Source organism: Sylvia atricapilla, chromosome 3 (genome assembly GCF_009819655.1).
Source record: "Sylvia atricapilla isolate bSylAtr1 chromosome 3, bSylAtr1.pri, whole genome shotgun sequence".
Classification (NCBI taxonomy): Eukaryota; Metazoa; Chordata; class Aves; order Passeriformes; family Sylviidae; genus Sylvia; species Sylvia atricapilla.
Window position 1 is genome coordinate 82,197,254 of NC_089142.1, and position 18,141 is coordinate 82,215,394.

General features: G+C 36.5%; 1 protein-coding gene across 1 annotated transcript in view; it reads left to right on the forward strand.

Annotated features, from left to right (window-relative positions):
- Positions 1-18,141, forward strand: part of PLD5 (phospholipase D family member 5) — a 138,415-nt gene that overhangs the window by 68,191 nt on the left and 52,083 nt on the right. Inside the window, exons 3-4 of the mRNA XM_066314431.1 lie at positions 9,482-9,650; positions 17,676-17,790. Coding sequence (XP_066170528.1) covers positions 9,482-9,650; positions 17,676-17,790 — 284 coding nt within the window. The remainder of the gene's footprint in view (positions 1-9,481; positions 9,651-17,675; positions 17,791-18,141) is intronic.

Below are 18,141 nucleotides of genomic sequence, written 5' to 3' on the forward strand. Positions count from 1 at the left end.
CAGAAAATTCTGTGATTCTGTGATGATTTAAGAATAAAAGCATATGAAACATTGCCTGAAGTAGCAAGGAGAGAGACTTTATCACTCAGGAAACCTTCTCCATTTGAGTGTAGAATACCTACTTAAGGTGTTGTCCACAGGTTCTATTTTTAAAGTGATATATCTGGCTTTGTATTTGCTGCAGCTAAAGGAAAGTTGCAGGAAACGTCCAAAGAGTTATCAATAGAAATACTAATTAGAAGTCTTAGTTGTTACTGCCGTGCTTCTTGTATTTAGGAAGCTGCCAAGTTATCTGTAAACCCCCTTAAAAAACAAAACAAAACAGAAAAAAGAAAAAGCCATTCACAAAAAAAAAAACAAAAAACAAAAACAAAAAACTGTCACCCAAAACAGTAAGCCAAATTAGACTTGCAAGAGGCATCTTATGTAAAAAATTGAATAATGACAATTTAGGTAGCAGAACTTAAAAGTATGTCTGTAGATAATGTTTACTGTCAGCAGAGTTTTTCAGAGGCCCGTGCTGCTTCTTTCTAGTGTAGTAATTCCTAGAAATTGGCCAAAAATTAATCCTACTTTGTCACTACTGCTTGAATAACAAGAAGTGCCACTAATAAGAGCTTTCAGTCTACCTGGACAAATCAGATATGGTGGAGAAACAGAATAGAATGCACAGATCTGTCCTGGAGATTTAGCAACAGTATTATGTTTTCTGCCAAATTAAATAATTTGGAAGAAATTTATTGAGTGGAAGACTAACTAGATGGAGCAAAACAACAGAGGGTCATCTAGGATTTATTATGTAGAAGAGGGAGGCAAGGGGAGAAGGAGCCATGAGAGTGGTGGAGTTCAAAACAGGGTGCATCTAGAACAAAAGATGGTGGAAAAAAAATATGACAAATGTTTGGAGCAAGCTTTTTTGATGCATAGAATGCCCAGGAAAAAAAATTATAAGCATAGACTTATTGTCTTTAGAAAACCCATTGATCGCCACAAAAGGATTCTGCTGACTCCATTCTGGCTTCCTCCCAGCACTTCTTTTCTCAAGAGCAAGAACAAAGAAAATCTCACAAGAATGAACAGTTCATTGAAAGGGATGCATTTTGAGCACTTACCAACAAAGTTTAAATTTCATTGTATGAAACATCATCACAGGGAAGGATGACTGTGAAAGAAATTGTCTTTGTTCCCTCTCACAAAGCTGGAACAAATAAGCATATGGGGACAAAAATGAGGGAATTGATGAGAAATATGGGAGCTAAAGAATGAAGTAGTTGTAGAGAGGTTAGTTAAACTACTTGTAGCTTGACAGAGAAGATGTGAGCTCCTGAAGGGCTGTTGTGACCCCAAATGAATGTCAATCATATGCAGACATCGATATGACATCTTTTGTCGCCAATTAATTTTTTTTAATATGATCAAAATTCAAGCTGTTTTCCCTCTGTTGTTTTTAAACACTATTGTGAAATCACCATCTGAAAGGAAGTTATTCTGGCATGTGATAAGGTGCTGAAGAGTTTTGTAGCACGTTTTAGACACGATGAGGACAGGGGCGTATCACAGACAAATTTTAGAGTTTCTTGTCATGATTCATCATAGCCTAACAATAGCCTAATGGAAATGTCTTACAGAAAGCCCAAATATATACAAGGAACAGATGGCAGTTTCTGTTCTTAGTCTGTGTCCATTAAATAGATTTCACACATATCCCTGAGGCTTATATCTGTTGTGCATAAAGAGAGCCATGAGCAGAACACTGCAGCATTTGACCTCTGTATTGTGCCTTCTTGTATGTGAAATTCAGCTACAGTGTGGTCTGGAATGATGATATCTAGAGATACTGTTGCTTTCTTTGACATGCATGTGCTTTGGTGTTTCATTTAAAAAAAATTGAGTAATTCAAACAAGAGATTGTGAAATAAGATATATTTGAACATAAGATTTACTTGAACCTTAAGAAATTTTTTTCTTTGATGAAAATAATAATTCCATTTTAAAAGAGTGCAAATCAAAGCTCTGACAGCAACCAGCAAAGAATTGCGTGGATATAGAAATGTATGATGCTTTTTCTATTGAATTTTGAAAGGTCAACTTCCATCAGAACATGGGGAAAGTGAGATGGTAGCTGTGCCAGTTTGGTTCAAATAATGTCTTTTTGACATTTCTTTGTGGCCTTATCAAACATTCAATTTTTGCATTATAATGTTCAGTGAATGTACTTATCTTTGTGCTGAACTTTTAGGTAAAGTGTGAAAGTTGTGGTATGTTTCAGCTCTGATTACACAGCACAGTGGGGCTTCAAGAACTGCCAACACAGGCTGGATTTAGGTAACAATTGCTCATCGGTTCCTGCAAGATTTCACCTGAAGTTCAATGATTGCACACAACACCTGAATGTTTCCTGAAATGGATCTACATTCTGTGTCTTGAAAATTCAGATAGTTGTCACTACTGCAGCACTGGTTGTCACTATAACAAGTAATTCTTCCTCTATGGAATAAGGCACTGACTCTCATAGATGAAGATGGGAAAGCTAGGACAATAAAGCATAGCATTGGAATAGTATAGTGATTCTCCAGTCAAACCAGCCTTAACTAAGTCTGTGGTAAATTTGTTGTGAATTTCAGGTACTGAGTTCTTTTATTCTTCATGAATTTATATACAGAACTGAAATTAAGAGCAATGCAAGCCCTCTTTTATACAAGTTTTAGCTTTATTATATTTTTACACTTGTCTTTATTAAATGTAGCTATGCTTGTTTCTGGTTTGATGGCTTAGCTGCTCAGCTTCATAATGTAATTTTCCTTAGCTGGTGTCAAAAAAAAAAAATCTATGCAAGTCATAAAGAATTCAGTCTTTATAATTATTCCATAAAGTATTTATATGTTCTGGCACACTAGGTCTTTATCTGTTTGATCTGTATGTAGATAAATGGTTACAGAAGGTATAAAAAAGTGAATAAATTGTCCTGAGATTTCTAAGTTCAGGACCTGTGAAAAATCTTCTTTTACTGAATTGGTGAGAAATGCCAGACTGAAGTCTGGAAGACTAAACTCTACATCCTGTCTTCTCAGTAAATTAAAAGTTAATTCAGTAAACTAAAGATTTCTTTGGTTCTCTGCATTCTTATGATGATAATTCTACCACTTAGAGAGAGATTTCGGAGTCTCAGTTGTTGCTACTTATTAATGATTATTAGTTCTCACATTCATTGTACTTGCATATGTAGAATTTAACAATCAGACAAGGCAATTTGCTTTTGAAATAATTTCAAAATATCTAATTTATTTAGGTATTCTTAAACAGGGATGCTAATGCTGTGGTTCAGGCATAACATAACAGAGCTAGAAACCTGAAGCAAAACCACACAGTATTTTATTCCAAAAGGGTCTTTATATGTATTTTTCTGTCCCTTTCAATTAGATTCTAATTTTTTTTCTTCTTCTATGAAGGCTTTTTTTTAATTGAGTCCTAATGATGCTAAATAGTTATATGCCATGGAAACAACAATCTTATTTCAACATTCTTTTTTCAACATCTAGAGAGTGAAGGGCAGTTGGTAAGGATTATTTTGGTGCGTACCTGGATATGTAAAAGTGTAGGAGAAAGATCAGTATTGAGTGGACTGTTCTACAAAATTCACAAGAAATCCTAAGTCTGCACAAACCATATGAAAAGTCCTACGGCTACTTAAGGCTCTCTGCTCATTTTACTCTCTTTATGTTTTTTTGAACTGAGGCAAATATCAGTCATGTCAGTAAAATAAATAAAGATCTTTAATATTTGCTATTCATCCTTTTTCTTGCTCCTTTTTTCATTTGATACTTTATATGACTGCTATCTTGCTTCCAATATTAATATGATCTTGGCAGGCTGGATTGAATTTCTGACTAAGGTTCAAGTTTGCTTTGTCACCAGGGAAATACTGTCCCCAGTAGGTGGAAGTGACATTGTGAAACATCTGGTCAATTCTTTCCTGCTTTTGCATGCAGTTTTGCCTTGGGGAACTGAAAGCTGCATCTGAAATGCAACTGTGAAAACTTCATTTTATCACCTAAAATGTGTTTAATTAGAAATCATTCACAGGTTTAAACCTTGGATGACTGGTGAATTTGGTTAGTGGATCCTTCTTTTGAAACTTTTGTGCTTATGGTGTGTTACAACACAGATATCGTGTTATTCATCACAGTAAGACTTTGTTATTAGTACATTCTTCTGAAGATGATGGTATCAGAGGGAGGATATCATCCTTTTTATACATAAGAATCCATAGGGCAATCCAAAGAGAGGGGGTTTTCTGGGAGTACTTCTAGTTATTTGTTCTACAGACGTAGAGAATTGATTCTAACCTTTAACTGGTAAAAATTATATTGTTCCACTGACATGAAAATCTGCTGACTGAAAATCTTATTTTTCTGTACCAACCAAGAATGTGGGACATATAATCTGCCAAGATTAATGGATGTGCTTTGTGTGTCCACATGCTGTATTTGTCTTCTAGGCATCATGATGAGTGGGCACAAAAACAATTATGTGGGCACAGCAATAACAAAGTGATCTTCAAGTTGATTACAAAAAATATAAAAAGTGAGGAGTTAAAATATTTTTTGAAATATAGGTATCATAGAAGTATGATTTGCTTCTGTGGACCAGTAAGAAAAAATGAAACTTAAGTGCAAAGAAGAGGCAGCTGTAAAAGGGGAAAGGTCTAAGTTCTAATTACAGGAATTAACTTGTGTGCTTAAGGCTGGACTTCAGTGAATACTTGAAGTTGGCAGGGCTTTTTATTCCCACTCTTGTGCCACAACCATCTTCTGCAGCTGCATGTTTAAAAGGATCAAGACACTCACTTGGCTGAAGAGGCCTGTGTCTTCCGAGTCCAGTCACGGATGGTATTCACAGAATTTTAGCCTCTGTTTAAGAGATGTGTCAAAATATTTGCAGTAGGTGCAGGACAGCTTAACATCTCTGGATTGAGACAAACTGGAGTGAACAATGTTCCAGAGTTCGTTTCAATATGGTGTGAACCATAAAAAAACTGAAATCCTTTTATACTAGTAGAATTGTTAGAGCTAAATTTTCCAACAGAGCTATACATTTCTGCCAATAGCCCCAATTTTTTTCAAGAGACAGACATATAGCATCTGCCTATTTTCACTATCCTAACCCTCTACACTCTAATTAATCCATGTGCTTAATTAAGAACCTCTAATTCCTTCTGAGGAACAAATTGGTATGAGATCAGAAACAAACCTTCTTGCTTTCTGACCAAAGAACTGTGAAAGATGCAGAGGAATCCTTTACTGGGTACAGAATTCACTTGGAATTGCTAAATGCAAGTCACAGCTGAGCTTGGAAGAGTATTATTGAGGTCATGGTCTATTCTGTGATAGGCATTAAATATCATTCTAGTGCCCAATTTCTGTTAGCTGAGAGGAGCTTCGATCTCACTCTGACCCTTGTCTCTCTGTCTAACTTCACAGAAATTGTGTGACATTACTTTCCCAGTCTTTGTGAGGTAGTTTTTGACATTTTCAGCCATAAAACTGAAGAGACAAGCTTATGTTGGCATTATCAGATGAAATAGAGCACTAGGAAATCAGAGAGGGGAATGACATCTTCATTCAACAGGTATAAGGTTATCTGCTAATGATTTTGAGGATAGGAAAAGTCTGTTTTAACCACCATAGTACGGTTGTGTTTTGCTTTGTTAATATGCCATTTTTGCAGAATAAATTATGTCATTGTGCTTAACTTTCCTCAAGGTCTGTGAATGACCTTCTCTCCTGGAAGTTTTTGTAATACCACATTTGAAAAACCTCTTTGTGGGTCATATTGGGACAAAAGTGGAAACTATATTTAGCTTTCATTGATAGAATTGCGGTTTGCAAACTCAAATTTTTGCACAGAAGTTTTAACAAAACTCATCTTAACTAAGCACTGGAACTTTGTTACTGTGCCAAGCAAAAGGGGAATATTATAAAGGCAAAATCACTTAGTATAAAAACTTGGTGCTTAGCTTTTTGTATTGCTTCTGAGCCTGGTGTTGGATTTTAACTTTGGAAGTTTATGGCAGAATCAATTTATTATTAAAGAGAAATCTACACTTTGAAAACAATGTTTTAGCTAGTGCCATAGCTAGATAAAATGTCTTTTCTTCCCCTTTTTTTTTATTTATTTTTGCTAAAGAACACAAAGTAGAATCATAGAATGTGATGAGTTGAAAGGGCCCCATCAGGATCATTGAGTCCAGCTCCTGGCACAGGACTTCCCAAGAATCACATCGTGTGCCTGAGAGCATTGTCCAGACCCTTTTCAGACTCAGGCTTGGTGCTGTGACCATTTCCCTGTACTTGCTATTTGCTAAAATAGAAGAGTCGGAAAAATATTACCAGACAATGTCTGTTCTGACCAACAGTTTTGTTAACTGGAATGTGTTTGCCTTCTACTGGACAACCAAGCCCAAATTATACCATGGCTGGAACTGTGCAATCACATGTGTTATTTAGTGTTGGTGCCATTGCCTGGTGAATGCTACACAGACTTAGAAGCTGGGAGATGTTCTCCCAGTGAAGAGCAAGTTCATTCCAATAGTCAGGACAAATTCCTTGGCAAGAGGCACCTTGTCCTTGACAAGAGCCCTTTTAGGAAGAATTGAATTCCTTATTGGCCAGTAAATTTTCCTTGCTACTTTCTTTGAAAAAGAAAAAGCTTTTAACCCATGACAAATGAGGAAGAGTCCAACTTTTGTGCATCTCTTGATGGTATCTGTAACAAAGTGTATGTGAACAGCAACGACCCACAACTCTTCCTGCATTTTAGCTTAATGCACACCTAAATAATGTGAAGTCAGAAATAGGCATGTATGTGTTTGGCTGGGCCAGGTCTATCACCTCAAATACGATGAGTTTGGGTTTGGAGATAATGGAGATATGTAAAAAGCTGACTGGATACTGTCCTGATCAACTTGCTGGCATTGCCCTCCTTTGACAAGGAGGGCTGAGCTACATGATCTCCAAATGATGTGAGCCCTTCTGTGGCAGGGGTGGGTTTTTGATAGTCAACTTGCCAGAGAAAGAGACAGGAGAAGTGGAAGTTAAGCTATTGCTTTCCAGTGAGACACAAGTTCAGTACAGTCTATAGGAAACTACTAGCACCCAGTGGAAGTGACTGTGACAGATTCAGTCCTATCAGTTATTTTGTGGGCTCCTGTGTAATTCATTTGCATGGGTTCCACTAGATAACGTTGTGTATGTCAGGCAATATTCTAATGTTGGGAAATTTTGGTCACTACTTGTTCAAGGAAGTGATGTGTATTTTTAAATTCTAACTAAATCAGAACTGCATTTGACATTATTTTATTTTTGAATAATCATTTGATATTAAGAATGTCTTTGAAGAATATTCAGAATAACCCTTTCCTGTATCTAGACATGATTGAGTTGGGGATGGAAGGTTTCAGAAAGAGGTACATTCATTTCTGATCTTTGCAACTGGATTATCAGGGGGCTTACAGGTCCTTCTAGAGATCACTTTATCTTCTCAGCTTCAATTTCTTATTCTTTGAAGGTGGCCATCCTACAGCTCTACATAAAAAAAGTTCTGGAAACTTGGGCATGCTAAGAGTTGCAATATGATTGGTAATGCTAACTATTGAAAAAGAGCAAGCCAGGCTTTCAAGGGATCTAAACAAAGTTTTATGAAGTTCTGTAACAGGATTATTGGCCAAAGTAAGCCTAAACCCCCGAGTGTTAAAGAGTTTATTTTTAAATGTTTTCAGAAGGGCACTCAATTTTTAGATTGCTAGTTATTTAAGAAAGTTTGTAAACAAGGTAGGTAGAATGCTTTAGAAAAAAATATACTTTAAAGACATTAAAAAATCTAGCAGTGTTTTTAACATTTTACAGTGTATTTGCTGATTTCCAGCTCCATTACTGCAGTGTAGCCAAGTTTAATGTTAATAGATACAGTAGTGTGTTCAAAGTAAGTTGTGGAGAGTGTCATTGGTAATTGCAGCTTAGTGATACCTGTGATGTTTGACAGATTTGGGGGAATAAGAGAACACACAGGAGGAGTCGTGCCTGAACTGGTTTGGGTGGTGGGATTTTTTGCCAGGCCAGGAGATTTGAGAGTGTGATAATGACCATGGGTTTGCTTTATCACAGTTCTTACTGGGTTTCATAACATTATTTAAGCATACCAATCTTCAGTCTATTAATGGGTTCCATTCAAAGACATGCCTGATATTCTGAAATAGCTGTAAAAGTTTCCATGTGAACCCTCCAGGATGAACTGAATTAATAGAAGATACTGCACTAATTTGTTTTTCAAAGAGTCAAAACATGTACAATCTTCTTTTACCCTGGAATTTTGTAATAATGATTTACTTAAAGTTTACAAATTATATTCATATTACTGGAGTTGATAATTAACACTACTGACAAGTACAAAAACAGTGTGGAAATGCTTGATGTACTTGTATATAATAGAGGATTGTTTCTCTGACTTCCTATTACAGCTTTCCTACATCTGATTTGTATAATTCACAGTAGAAGTGGCAGATGTTGGGGGCATTTATATGAAAATTTATTCTCGTTACCTAAAGACAGAATTGAAGAACTCGTTTGACTTTATTTCATTTTAAAATTCCTCTACTGAGTGTAGAAAGAAGCTTTACCTGCCACAATTTGAGAAAATCTCACAGTGATGTGGTGTGCTGAATGAAAGGCATCATTTCCCTGAAGCAGAGGAATATGTTTTAAGCTGACAGTTTACTACAATGCTTGTTCAGCTCCCTGGATGTGATTGTATCTGTATGAATTTATGTACTCTAATTTAAAAATGTTTTGAATACTGTAGACAGTAAGATCAAAGAGCTTTCCAAAGAGAGCCAGAAACTAAAAGGTCATAATTCTTTTTTTAACCACTGGGTCCCAGTTAGAGCCTTACACAGATAAACAAAAGCAGAAAAATTGGGCAGCTTAGAGCAGTTGGAAAGGGAGAATTCATATGTAGAGATGGCAATGTAATAAAATGTCAGCTGTAAAAGCAGACCTAAGAGAATGCCAGGGAGTGTACATCTTACCACATTCCTTAGAGAGAAGAAAATATATTCAGAGATGAGAGTGGCAAAGCAAGAGGAGATTGTTTGATTCTTCCCATCCTCCCCTTAAGGACTGATTCCCACTTACTGTGTTGTAAGAAGTAACCTCTTCCATGTGTAAGCTAGTTTTGCAGAGCTTTGAAAGCTTAATTGGCCTTGCTGCATTAGCAGTAGGTCTCTTTTGCACTTCATTGTTATGGGAAGTGTTGAGCATGACAGTCAGATGCTTCAGAGAGAGTTGCAGGGTGGCAAACTGCTGAGAGCCTCTGGGAGCAGATGTTGAACCCCAGGCCCAAAACCTGAAGTTCTTTACAATTTGGAACCTTCTAATAAAGAAAAGTGCTTTTGTTAAGTGCTTATTTTTTCCTTATCTATTCTCAGGGTTGCTCTCGTGGAAAATATTCCTGAAGGGATCAACTATTCAGACAGTGCACCATCCCATTTGTCTCTTTTCCAAGGCTGGATGAATTTGCTTAATATGGCTGAAAAGTCTGTTGACATAGTATCTTCCCAGTGGGACCTCAATCACAGTCATCCATCAGCATGCCAGGTATGTTCTAGCCTAACAAAAGAGTGGGACCTTAACAGTCTGTTCTTATTGTCAAACTGTTAATTTTACAGAACTAAAACTCTTCCCTGTAGCAGAACTATTTGTTTGGGTAGTCCAAAAATAATTTTCTTCTGGGGATTTTCCTGCCAATACAAAAGTTTCTGAGAGCAGTGGTGTGCTTGGACTAGATATCAACATGTAGCACTTCCATCTTAGGAAAGAAAGTCATTGTGTAACCTTAAGAAAGCTGTCAAATTGTATCTCTATTAGCACATCCACCTATTTAGGAATATTCATAAATCTATACAATTGTTTTCTATTTGGTGCTACTAACAAAATAAAAAGGCAAGCATGTGGATTAATTCTCCAGCCAAATAGATGGATAGATTTTTGCAAAGAACAATATCATATCAGGTGATTCATAGCTTTTCAAAATTGATCTTGGGAAGGAGCAGTGTCCAAGGTTTCTGCAATTAAGAACAGCATGAAAAATCATAAATCATAGTGAATAAGGCAGACATGCATTACAGTGATGCTGCGCCGACAAACACTTCATTCTTGAGAGCAATCCTCTTAGAAATATGGTCAGGAAAGGTTTCCATTTAGCATCACTTGTGAAACTAAGGTATCAAAGATGGGATAGGCTGAGGATGTCTCCTCTTTTCCACTAGATAGATTGTTTGCTGAAAGGAGCCACTCAGCTGACATGAAATGGGGCTAAAATGACAGCCAGGTAACTGTAAGGAATCAACTCTGTTATACCATGGCATAAACTCTTGGCTTTCCATTCTGGTTCTGTTAATGCTGTGCAGTAAAAATGCCTTTTGTTAGATGATAGGCAAATCCTGATATTCTAACCAACTATATTCTGGTTCTTTTGAAATAGACTGTAGCCTAGTTGAGCAGCATACATGAACTTTTCTTCAGAAGAAGTTTGCTGCGTGTCCATTTAAAATACTGAAAATATAAGGCTAGCGGATGAATAGAAAATGTAATGCAAACCCCTCATTTTAGAATGCTTATAAATATTGGGATATGGTTTATGAATAAATTTATATTTATTCATAATATAAATATTTATGAATATAAAAATATCTAATTTTGAATATCAAAATATTGACTTTTTCACAATGTAATCATGCAGCTAAGCTTTATTTGAATTTATTGCCTAAGTAGCTTCAAACCCATGTACTGTCATTCAAGCAGATGAATTCAAGGAGCTAGTGCCTTAGATGTTTCTAGGATGTGCATGAATTGATATGTGCATGAATCTTTCAAAAATATTTTGTCCGAAAAAAAATCAGCATGTCATTTGCTTCAGAACTGGCAGAGCCTAACAAATCCCAAACAGAGGAAAAAAAATAGCAAAATTGAAATTGGAATTCCAGTAGTTAAGCATAAAATCCATTCCCTTTTCCACATTCGCATTGCAAAGTAAAAACTGTAAGATACTGTTCAGCAGGGAAAGGAAGAGACATCTAAGAAGTGGACTTGGTATTTTGTCTTCAAATGCACAGTTAAAGCCAGGAAAATCAAACATTTTTCATAATATTCCATTCTACCTATCTTTTTCTGCCTGCTAGTAGGCTTACAAAAATGAGTAATTACTTCTATTTAAAGGCAATTAATATTCCAGTCATTTTCTCATTTGTACAGCAGTGTGGGCTGAACAGCTGATAGATCTTTCTGTCAAGCTTGTCTATTCATGCTAAAACACTATATTGTTATTGGCCAGTCTGATTGCTAAAAATTTGCCAAGTGGCAGTGTTTCCTATCCAATTGCTGCCCCGGAGAATGTACACAAAGCTCATGCTGTGAAAGGGAAGGGAGAAAACTGGTATCATTACATCTGCTTTCTCCACTCGGTGAAGTGAATGTGAAATTTCAGAGGAGCTTCGATAACTATAATCTAGTAACTGTTTGAAGAATAAGTCCAGTGTCCTCAAGTCTTTACAATTTGAGTTTGGGGAAATTTGGCCAATATAGTAGAAGCATTATGAGAGGTAAGGGGCTGAGATGCAAAACTCCCAGGTAGTACAGTGCTTAGTCAATCAGTTCTAGTTGTTCCTTGAATGATTCTTGTTTTTCAGAAACTAAGGATGCCACCATTTTCCATATGGACCCACATCCTGCTCTATAATTAGCAATTTCTTTTTTCTGAATATTCAAGTCACATTGGAGAGCAAGGTTCTCCACAAGAGCACTTGAACAGACATGGGTTTTTGAAGAAGAAAAGCAGAGTTGGCTAGATTCCTTTTTCTCAGTTAGTTACAAGGTTTAACTATATTCTCTGTGTAGTCACATACATACATGCATGCATACATAGATATATATTCCCAATATGTGTGTTGTCTGTATGTATACATATTGTCTGTCTTGTCCAAATACATATTGGATATACATAGACATGTATAGATTTGCATATATAAAATTTCAGAACTTCCTGCTGTATTTTTCTTTATTTTTGTTAGTGGCTGTGTTACCTAGTGTCCTTGACTCTTGGTTGTCTGTATTTTGTTGTTAGAAATCTAAATAAACATTCATTGCTGACTGAGCTGCCCAGGTCACAACAGCCACGCTCAGTCATCTGAGATGATGAGTTTTGCTAAATTGGAATCTCTAAAGACAGACACATGATGAGACAGTGTTTCTGTGCTTCAACAGATAAAGCAATCAAGTAAATAAATATTTACTTGGCAAAATAGTGAGTTCTCTCTACACTGCTCTTGTCATTCAGAGAAAATCCACCTATTTTGGCAAGTTTGTATTGTCATATGTGTGTTTTCAAGATAGCAGGATAGTTGTCATGTACAAGCACTGAGGCTTTTGTGGAATGTGAGTATGTGAGTCTTCCTGTGGCAATCTGATGTTTAGAGATACTAGAGGAAAAATAGAAGCTTTGTTTTTTGAGGACGGCTTTTGATTCATTTTCAGTGAAAAGAGAGAGGTGAATACAAGATCATGCCAGTTTACAGTTTTCACAGTTGATTTCCTCTGGCCCATCTTTTGTTTTGAAGCTTTAATTTAGAATGACCTTTTAGATTTCCAGCAAGTCCTTCACAAACTTCAGTTTGTTTTTTACAAATCAGAATCAGTGCTATCATGGCTTATTGGTATTGCCATGTGTCTGACACAGCTGTCCCTAAATGAATATCTGAATAAACATAAGGTGATCAAAGGTAGATCTGCATTTGATTTTTACAAGTATCACATAAAAAATAGATACTCCTGATTTTATTCACCAGCCTACTGTGCATCTCCCAAATGGCCTGATGGTAGAAGTCCCTCATCCATCTGATGCTCTGTCTCCTGTAAGGCAGCTGTCCAGCTTTACAGTAAATCTCTTATGAGAAGTTATGAGTCACTCACACAGTCATTGCCCAAGGAGCTTAAGTGATTTGTTTGGTGGAACAAATGCTAGTGCAAGAGCTTAAGTTCCCTTCCTTGAAAATTATTTTAAAAAGCAAATAAATAAAAAGAAGAGGATATCTCCAAATCTAGCAGCTCCCAGTGGAAATTGGATAGGATCAGCCACAGAGATCTATAAGCTCATCTTAACATAAACATCTCTCCCCTTCAGGTGATGATGTTTCCTTGGTACAGACTAAGGCATAGAAAATAAATCCAGTGAAAGGAGAATTTTTTAAATGAAAGGATATTCCATTCCTTTGCATTAGCTGTTTGGTTAGAAGAATTGAGGAAAGCATTTAAGTTTCTTTGTTCTGTAGTAAATAACAGCAGTGAAAGTTATATTTTCTTGATTTATTTGCTCTATTGATTTCTGTCAGCATGCTATGGTCTTTAGTGATGTTTTAGAAATATACTCAGAGGCTTAATTATGGGAAAACTTGGGAAAAATAATAGAATTATATCTTAAAAAACAGAATAAAAGTCTATGAAATAACCAGGTTTTTTTTCTGTGAGATTAAAAAGATAAGCGTATTCAAAACTGTGGGCATCTATATATGTTGATGTATGTTATGACTGTATGTTACTGAAGAGTACAATAATGCAATTTGAGAGTTCTTTGGTAAATAACAGCATTTTCATGTTTGTATCTCCTTATTTTATTTCTTATGAGGAGTCTGTGCTGATAGAGACAAGAGCAGACAAGGGAAATCAGCCAGGTTACAATCAGCCTATCTAGAGTCTGCCAATAAATTGCTTTGGGGGCAATTTCAGGACCTTTTGGGAATGACAGCTTCAGGGTTTTTTTTAATTAATGGGTTTTCTGTGGCAAGTACAGTTGGGACTGATGTTTGAGATTTATGCTAGTTTAAAGTTAGCACGCAAAAGTAAATTATTTCACATGATAAATGCTTTTTACATTCTATTTTGTCACCTTCGCTAAGTTTTTTTTCAAACAGCCTAGAAAAAAGTATAAGAGAATATTTTGTCAGGATAAGCAGATTTCTGGTGGTATTGCTTTTTAAAATGCAGATATTGCTATAAGGTAGCTCAGTTTCATAAGACTTGGCTGCTCCTATTTCTCAGTCCTCACAAGCTGGGTGTATAGAAATGCTTCTGATGACTGTCATGCAGCCGTGCAGCAGCCTGGTATTGTCTCACAAAGGGAATGTGGTCTGAATGACAGCATAAGGGTTTGTATTCAGCAGAAGCATTTCAAATGTTCTGACAGCAGTAACAAAACATTTCAGACCTTCCATCCCATCTTTTCTCCTTTTCATAGAACAAACCTGTAAAATTGCTAGTAAACATGTCAGAAAGTGTAGAAACTGGGTTTCAAATTAATATTAATGGGGAAGAAGTCTAGGTTCTTCAGCAGTGTGGGAAGAATTTCTAGTAACCCTTTCTACTGGAGTATGTATTTGCTTTTAAAAACAAGTTGAATTTTTCGTAGTTTGGTTTGTTGAGCTTAAGCCTTGGTGAGAGTATGAATGCCTGCTGAAGGATGATGCAGTAACAGGTGAGACAAAGGGAATTCTTTCCAGTTTTGTCACGGGTGGTGGTTTTTATGTACCTGTATAAACACAAATTTTTGGTGAGTGCACTCCTAGTTTTAACCATCACTGCATAGAGATGCTTTAAATGTTGAATCAGTTTGAGATTTTATCATTTATACACACACTTGGGGGGGGAGGGAAATACCATAAATGAATAGCTTGTGGTGTCCCTGATGGGAAAACAGATGCATTTTCAGAGGAGATGGTTTCATTAGAATGCAGGGCTGCACTCCAAGCAATCTATTAACCCATAGGATGGGCTGTTCAGCGGGCAGCATGGCCTGTAGGAGACAGCAATGTTGGTTGCATCAGGGTGAAGGAATATAAAGAAAATCTCAGGAGGTGCTGCCAGGTCCTTTTTTGTCCAAACTACAGTTAATACAGAAAGTTCAGACTTGTTTGTCAAAACTTTCATAAAGCATATGTAAATAAAATCTCCTGCAGGTAGAAGTGACAATAATATCTAAAAATAACTACCATAGGGAAATAAAATTAGGACCATCCCCTGAAGCAATTAATTTTATCAGTTTTATACATTAACTTTCTAAGCATTTCTTTATCAGAAGAGTTAACACAGTAATTTGTATTGATAATGATAATCATTTTCCATTCAATCTATGAATGCATTTTCCATTTTTATTTTTGTATGCTAGAGCTTTATGCTGCAGTTCTAAAAAAAATCAGTTTTTGCAGATAACCTAAACAAAAATAGTGTTTATTTGTCTACCTGGTAAATGGAATCAACACAGACAACCTGCATAGCTGTTCTTATATGCATATTAGTTAATATTCATAATGTAAACCTTTTAATCCTTGATTTTCCCAACTCACTTTTGCAAAGATGTAGCTAACGAAAACCAAAACTGCTGGTGTTTCCAGTCAGGGGACTCATATGAAGCACATCCAAAGGCTGGCTGTCCTCTGGCATACCAGGAGCTTGACATTTTGAGGTAGCTGGGGGGTGGGGCAAAGCAAGGACTGGGAAATCAGCAGACAGCAGGGCTGCAATGGCTATTCCCAGATTTGGCAAAAGTCTAGCAGTGCCAGACTGTAGCAGTTGCATGAGAACCCCTCTTGGTGGGAGCAGGGCACCCAGGTACACCGGGCAGTGAACCTTTACCCCCCAGAATCATGCTGGAGCAGCTGCATAACTCTGCATGCAGCATCCCTCTCCTCCACACTCCTACCTCATTAATTCTTACATCCTCTGTAACATCAGCTCCTCTTCTTAAAAAGACCCAACACAATCTCTGTAAAAATTAAGGACTTTTTTTTTTTTTTTAGCTTGATGAGGTATGTGACGGAATGCCACTCCTTGACTTACACACCAACTCAGGGCTCTTGGGTGTGTGAGTTAAAATCACGGAGGACATTTGTTACATATGGAACCACCCAGTCACCTTGCAAAATGCTGAATCTCAGAAGCATTTGGAACTTCATGCAAAGAATGTTTTTGTTTTCTTGATCTGTTAGCTATTCTTTAATGCTTTCACTATGGCAGCATTGTGTTCACTGCTAAGTTCTTGTGACCCCTGGGTTGAGCAGGGAGCTATACTATGAATTTGGGTGAGCAGGAAGGCATACTTTACAAAAGTAAAACAAACAGTAGTTCTCTTTCCATTGCAGCCTCTGGCTGATTGGTAGTTTTCAGAAAGCTATAATTTAGGGGGATGGGTATTTTTATTTTGCCACATATATTCAAAATAACAAAATATTGAAAAAATAGGTCTGTACTTTAGACAAGGGACGCACTACTTTCTGTGCCTGTAATGCTTAAAGCCCAGCAAAGGTCAAACTATCAGTCTGACTAGGCAATTACAGGGCAAATTTCTAGGCTTTCCACTGTCTGCTGATAATGGGTTTTCAGTGTGTGCAGAGGTTTTGTGTGGGGTTTTGTTGGTCCTTGCTGTGTCATATCATCCCAAATTATTGATTTGGTCATTTTTGTTGAGTTGAAAGATCCTTTTAAGATTCTTAGTTTGTACAGAGAATTATGTAACATGGTTCTGTGAAGAGCTTTATCTTCTACCTGTTTGTTTGGAAACTGATGTATAGCTGTTGCTTTTTTATTTTTAGGTTTATCTTGGGTCAAACATTACATTGAGTATAAAGTGAACTGTGCAGGTAGGGTAGGCATTTTGACAGGGTCAAAATGTCTCTCTGTATTGGACTGCTAATTGAAAGTGATGTCTGCACTACTAACTTAGAATAGCAGCAAGGAAGTGAGCTCTGGCTGTAACTGTAGTAACAACACAGGAGTGATACACTGGGAGAGTTTATTCTTTACATGGTCTAGTTGGATGTAACTAAACCTTTTTATTTAATTTAAAATATTGAGTCTAAAATTTAAATGTTTACAATGCAATCAGAAGTTTTACTTGTTTGTTTTTTGGATATGGAAAAATGTGGTGATTCAAAATTTTATTTTTCATATGAAACAATTACCTTCATTTCTGTTTTGACATGTATTCAGTTCAGCATGAATTTTCTTCTTCTGTGTTAGGAACAGGGTTTAAATAGTAAAATTTTACAGGAGCATAAAAAGTAAATGCACATAAAATACCTATAGATCATTGTTTTTCTTCTTGGTATAACTCATCTAAAGATAAGCAGGCATCTACTTGGGAATATGTTATACTATGGTTAGGACCACTTGCAAAAATATCACTCAATACAGAAAAAAATGTAATAAACTGTTTTCCTTGAGCTTTTAATACTGTTATCAGACTGCGATTATTTAGAAGAAAGTTAACGTCAAAATGTGCTTATGCAGCATAAAACCCCTGGAAACTTCATTTTCTGCCTGACACCTGTCACCTTGTCAGTATTGCACAATCTGAAAAAAGCAAGAAACCAAATACTGGCCTTCAGAACAGTATTTCTCCAAGGAAACGAATTTGAGCTGAAAACCTTTAGGGTACGTTTGACCATATCTAGGAATATTAGTTACTCGGATGTTGTTTATACTGTTTTTGTTTTAATATGCTTTTTTAATTTGTTGACAATTGTTTGATCAATTCTGTGTCTAAAAGCTTCTGCTTTCCTTTAATGTTCTTCCCAGGGTCAGCGTCTTTTTGAAAAATTGCTTGAACTGGCATCCCGAAATATTGAGATAAAACTAGTGAGCGATAAACTGCCCATGGAATCAAAGGTATTAAACGACTTGAAAACAAAGGGTAAGACCAAGGTCTTTATGTTGTTATGCCTTTGACTGCTGCTCCTGTTATTTAAAATGCAGTCTCAGATGGTACATAAACGGCACACTACTGGTATTGCACTATTACCCTGTAATCCTTCAGCTTTCTCTGGTTCGTAGATGTCAGAAATCTGAAACTGTTACTGAAGCTGATGTTTGCAGTTCACAAGCAAATAAAAAGGCAGTATATTAGATAGGTGTTTAAATTCCCTGCAGCCATTTTAATCGTAGGCAACGTACACTGAGAGTCTGGGCTAATACCTTGTGGGACAAGATTCTTTTCCTCTTTTGAGCAATAGCAAAGTAAATTAATAAAACAGCACGTGTGTGG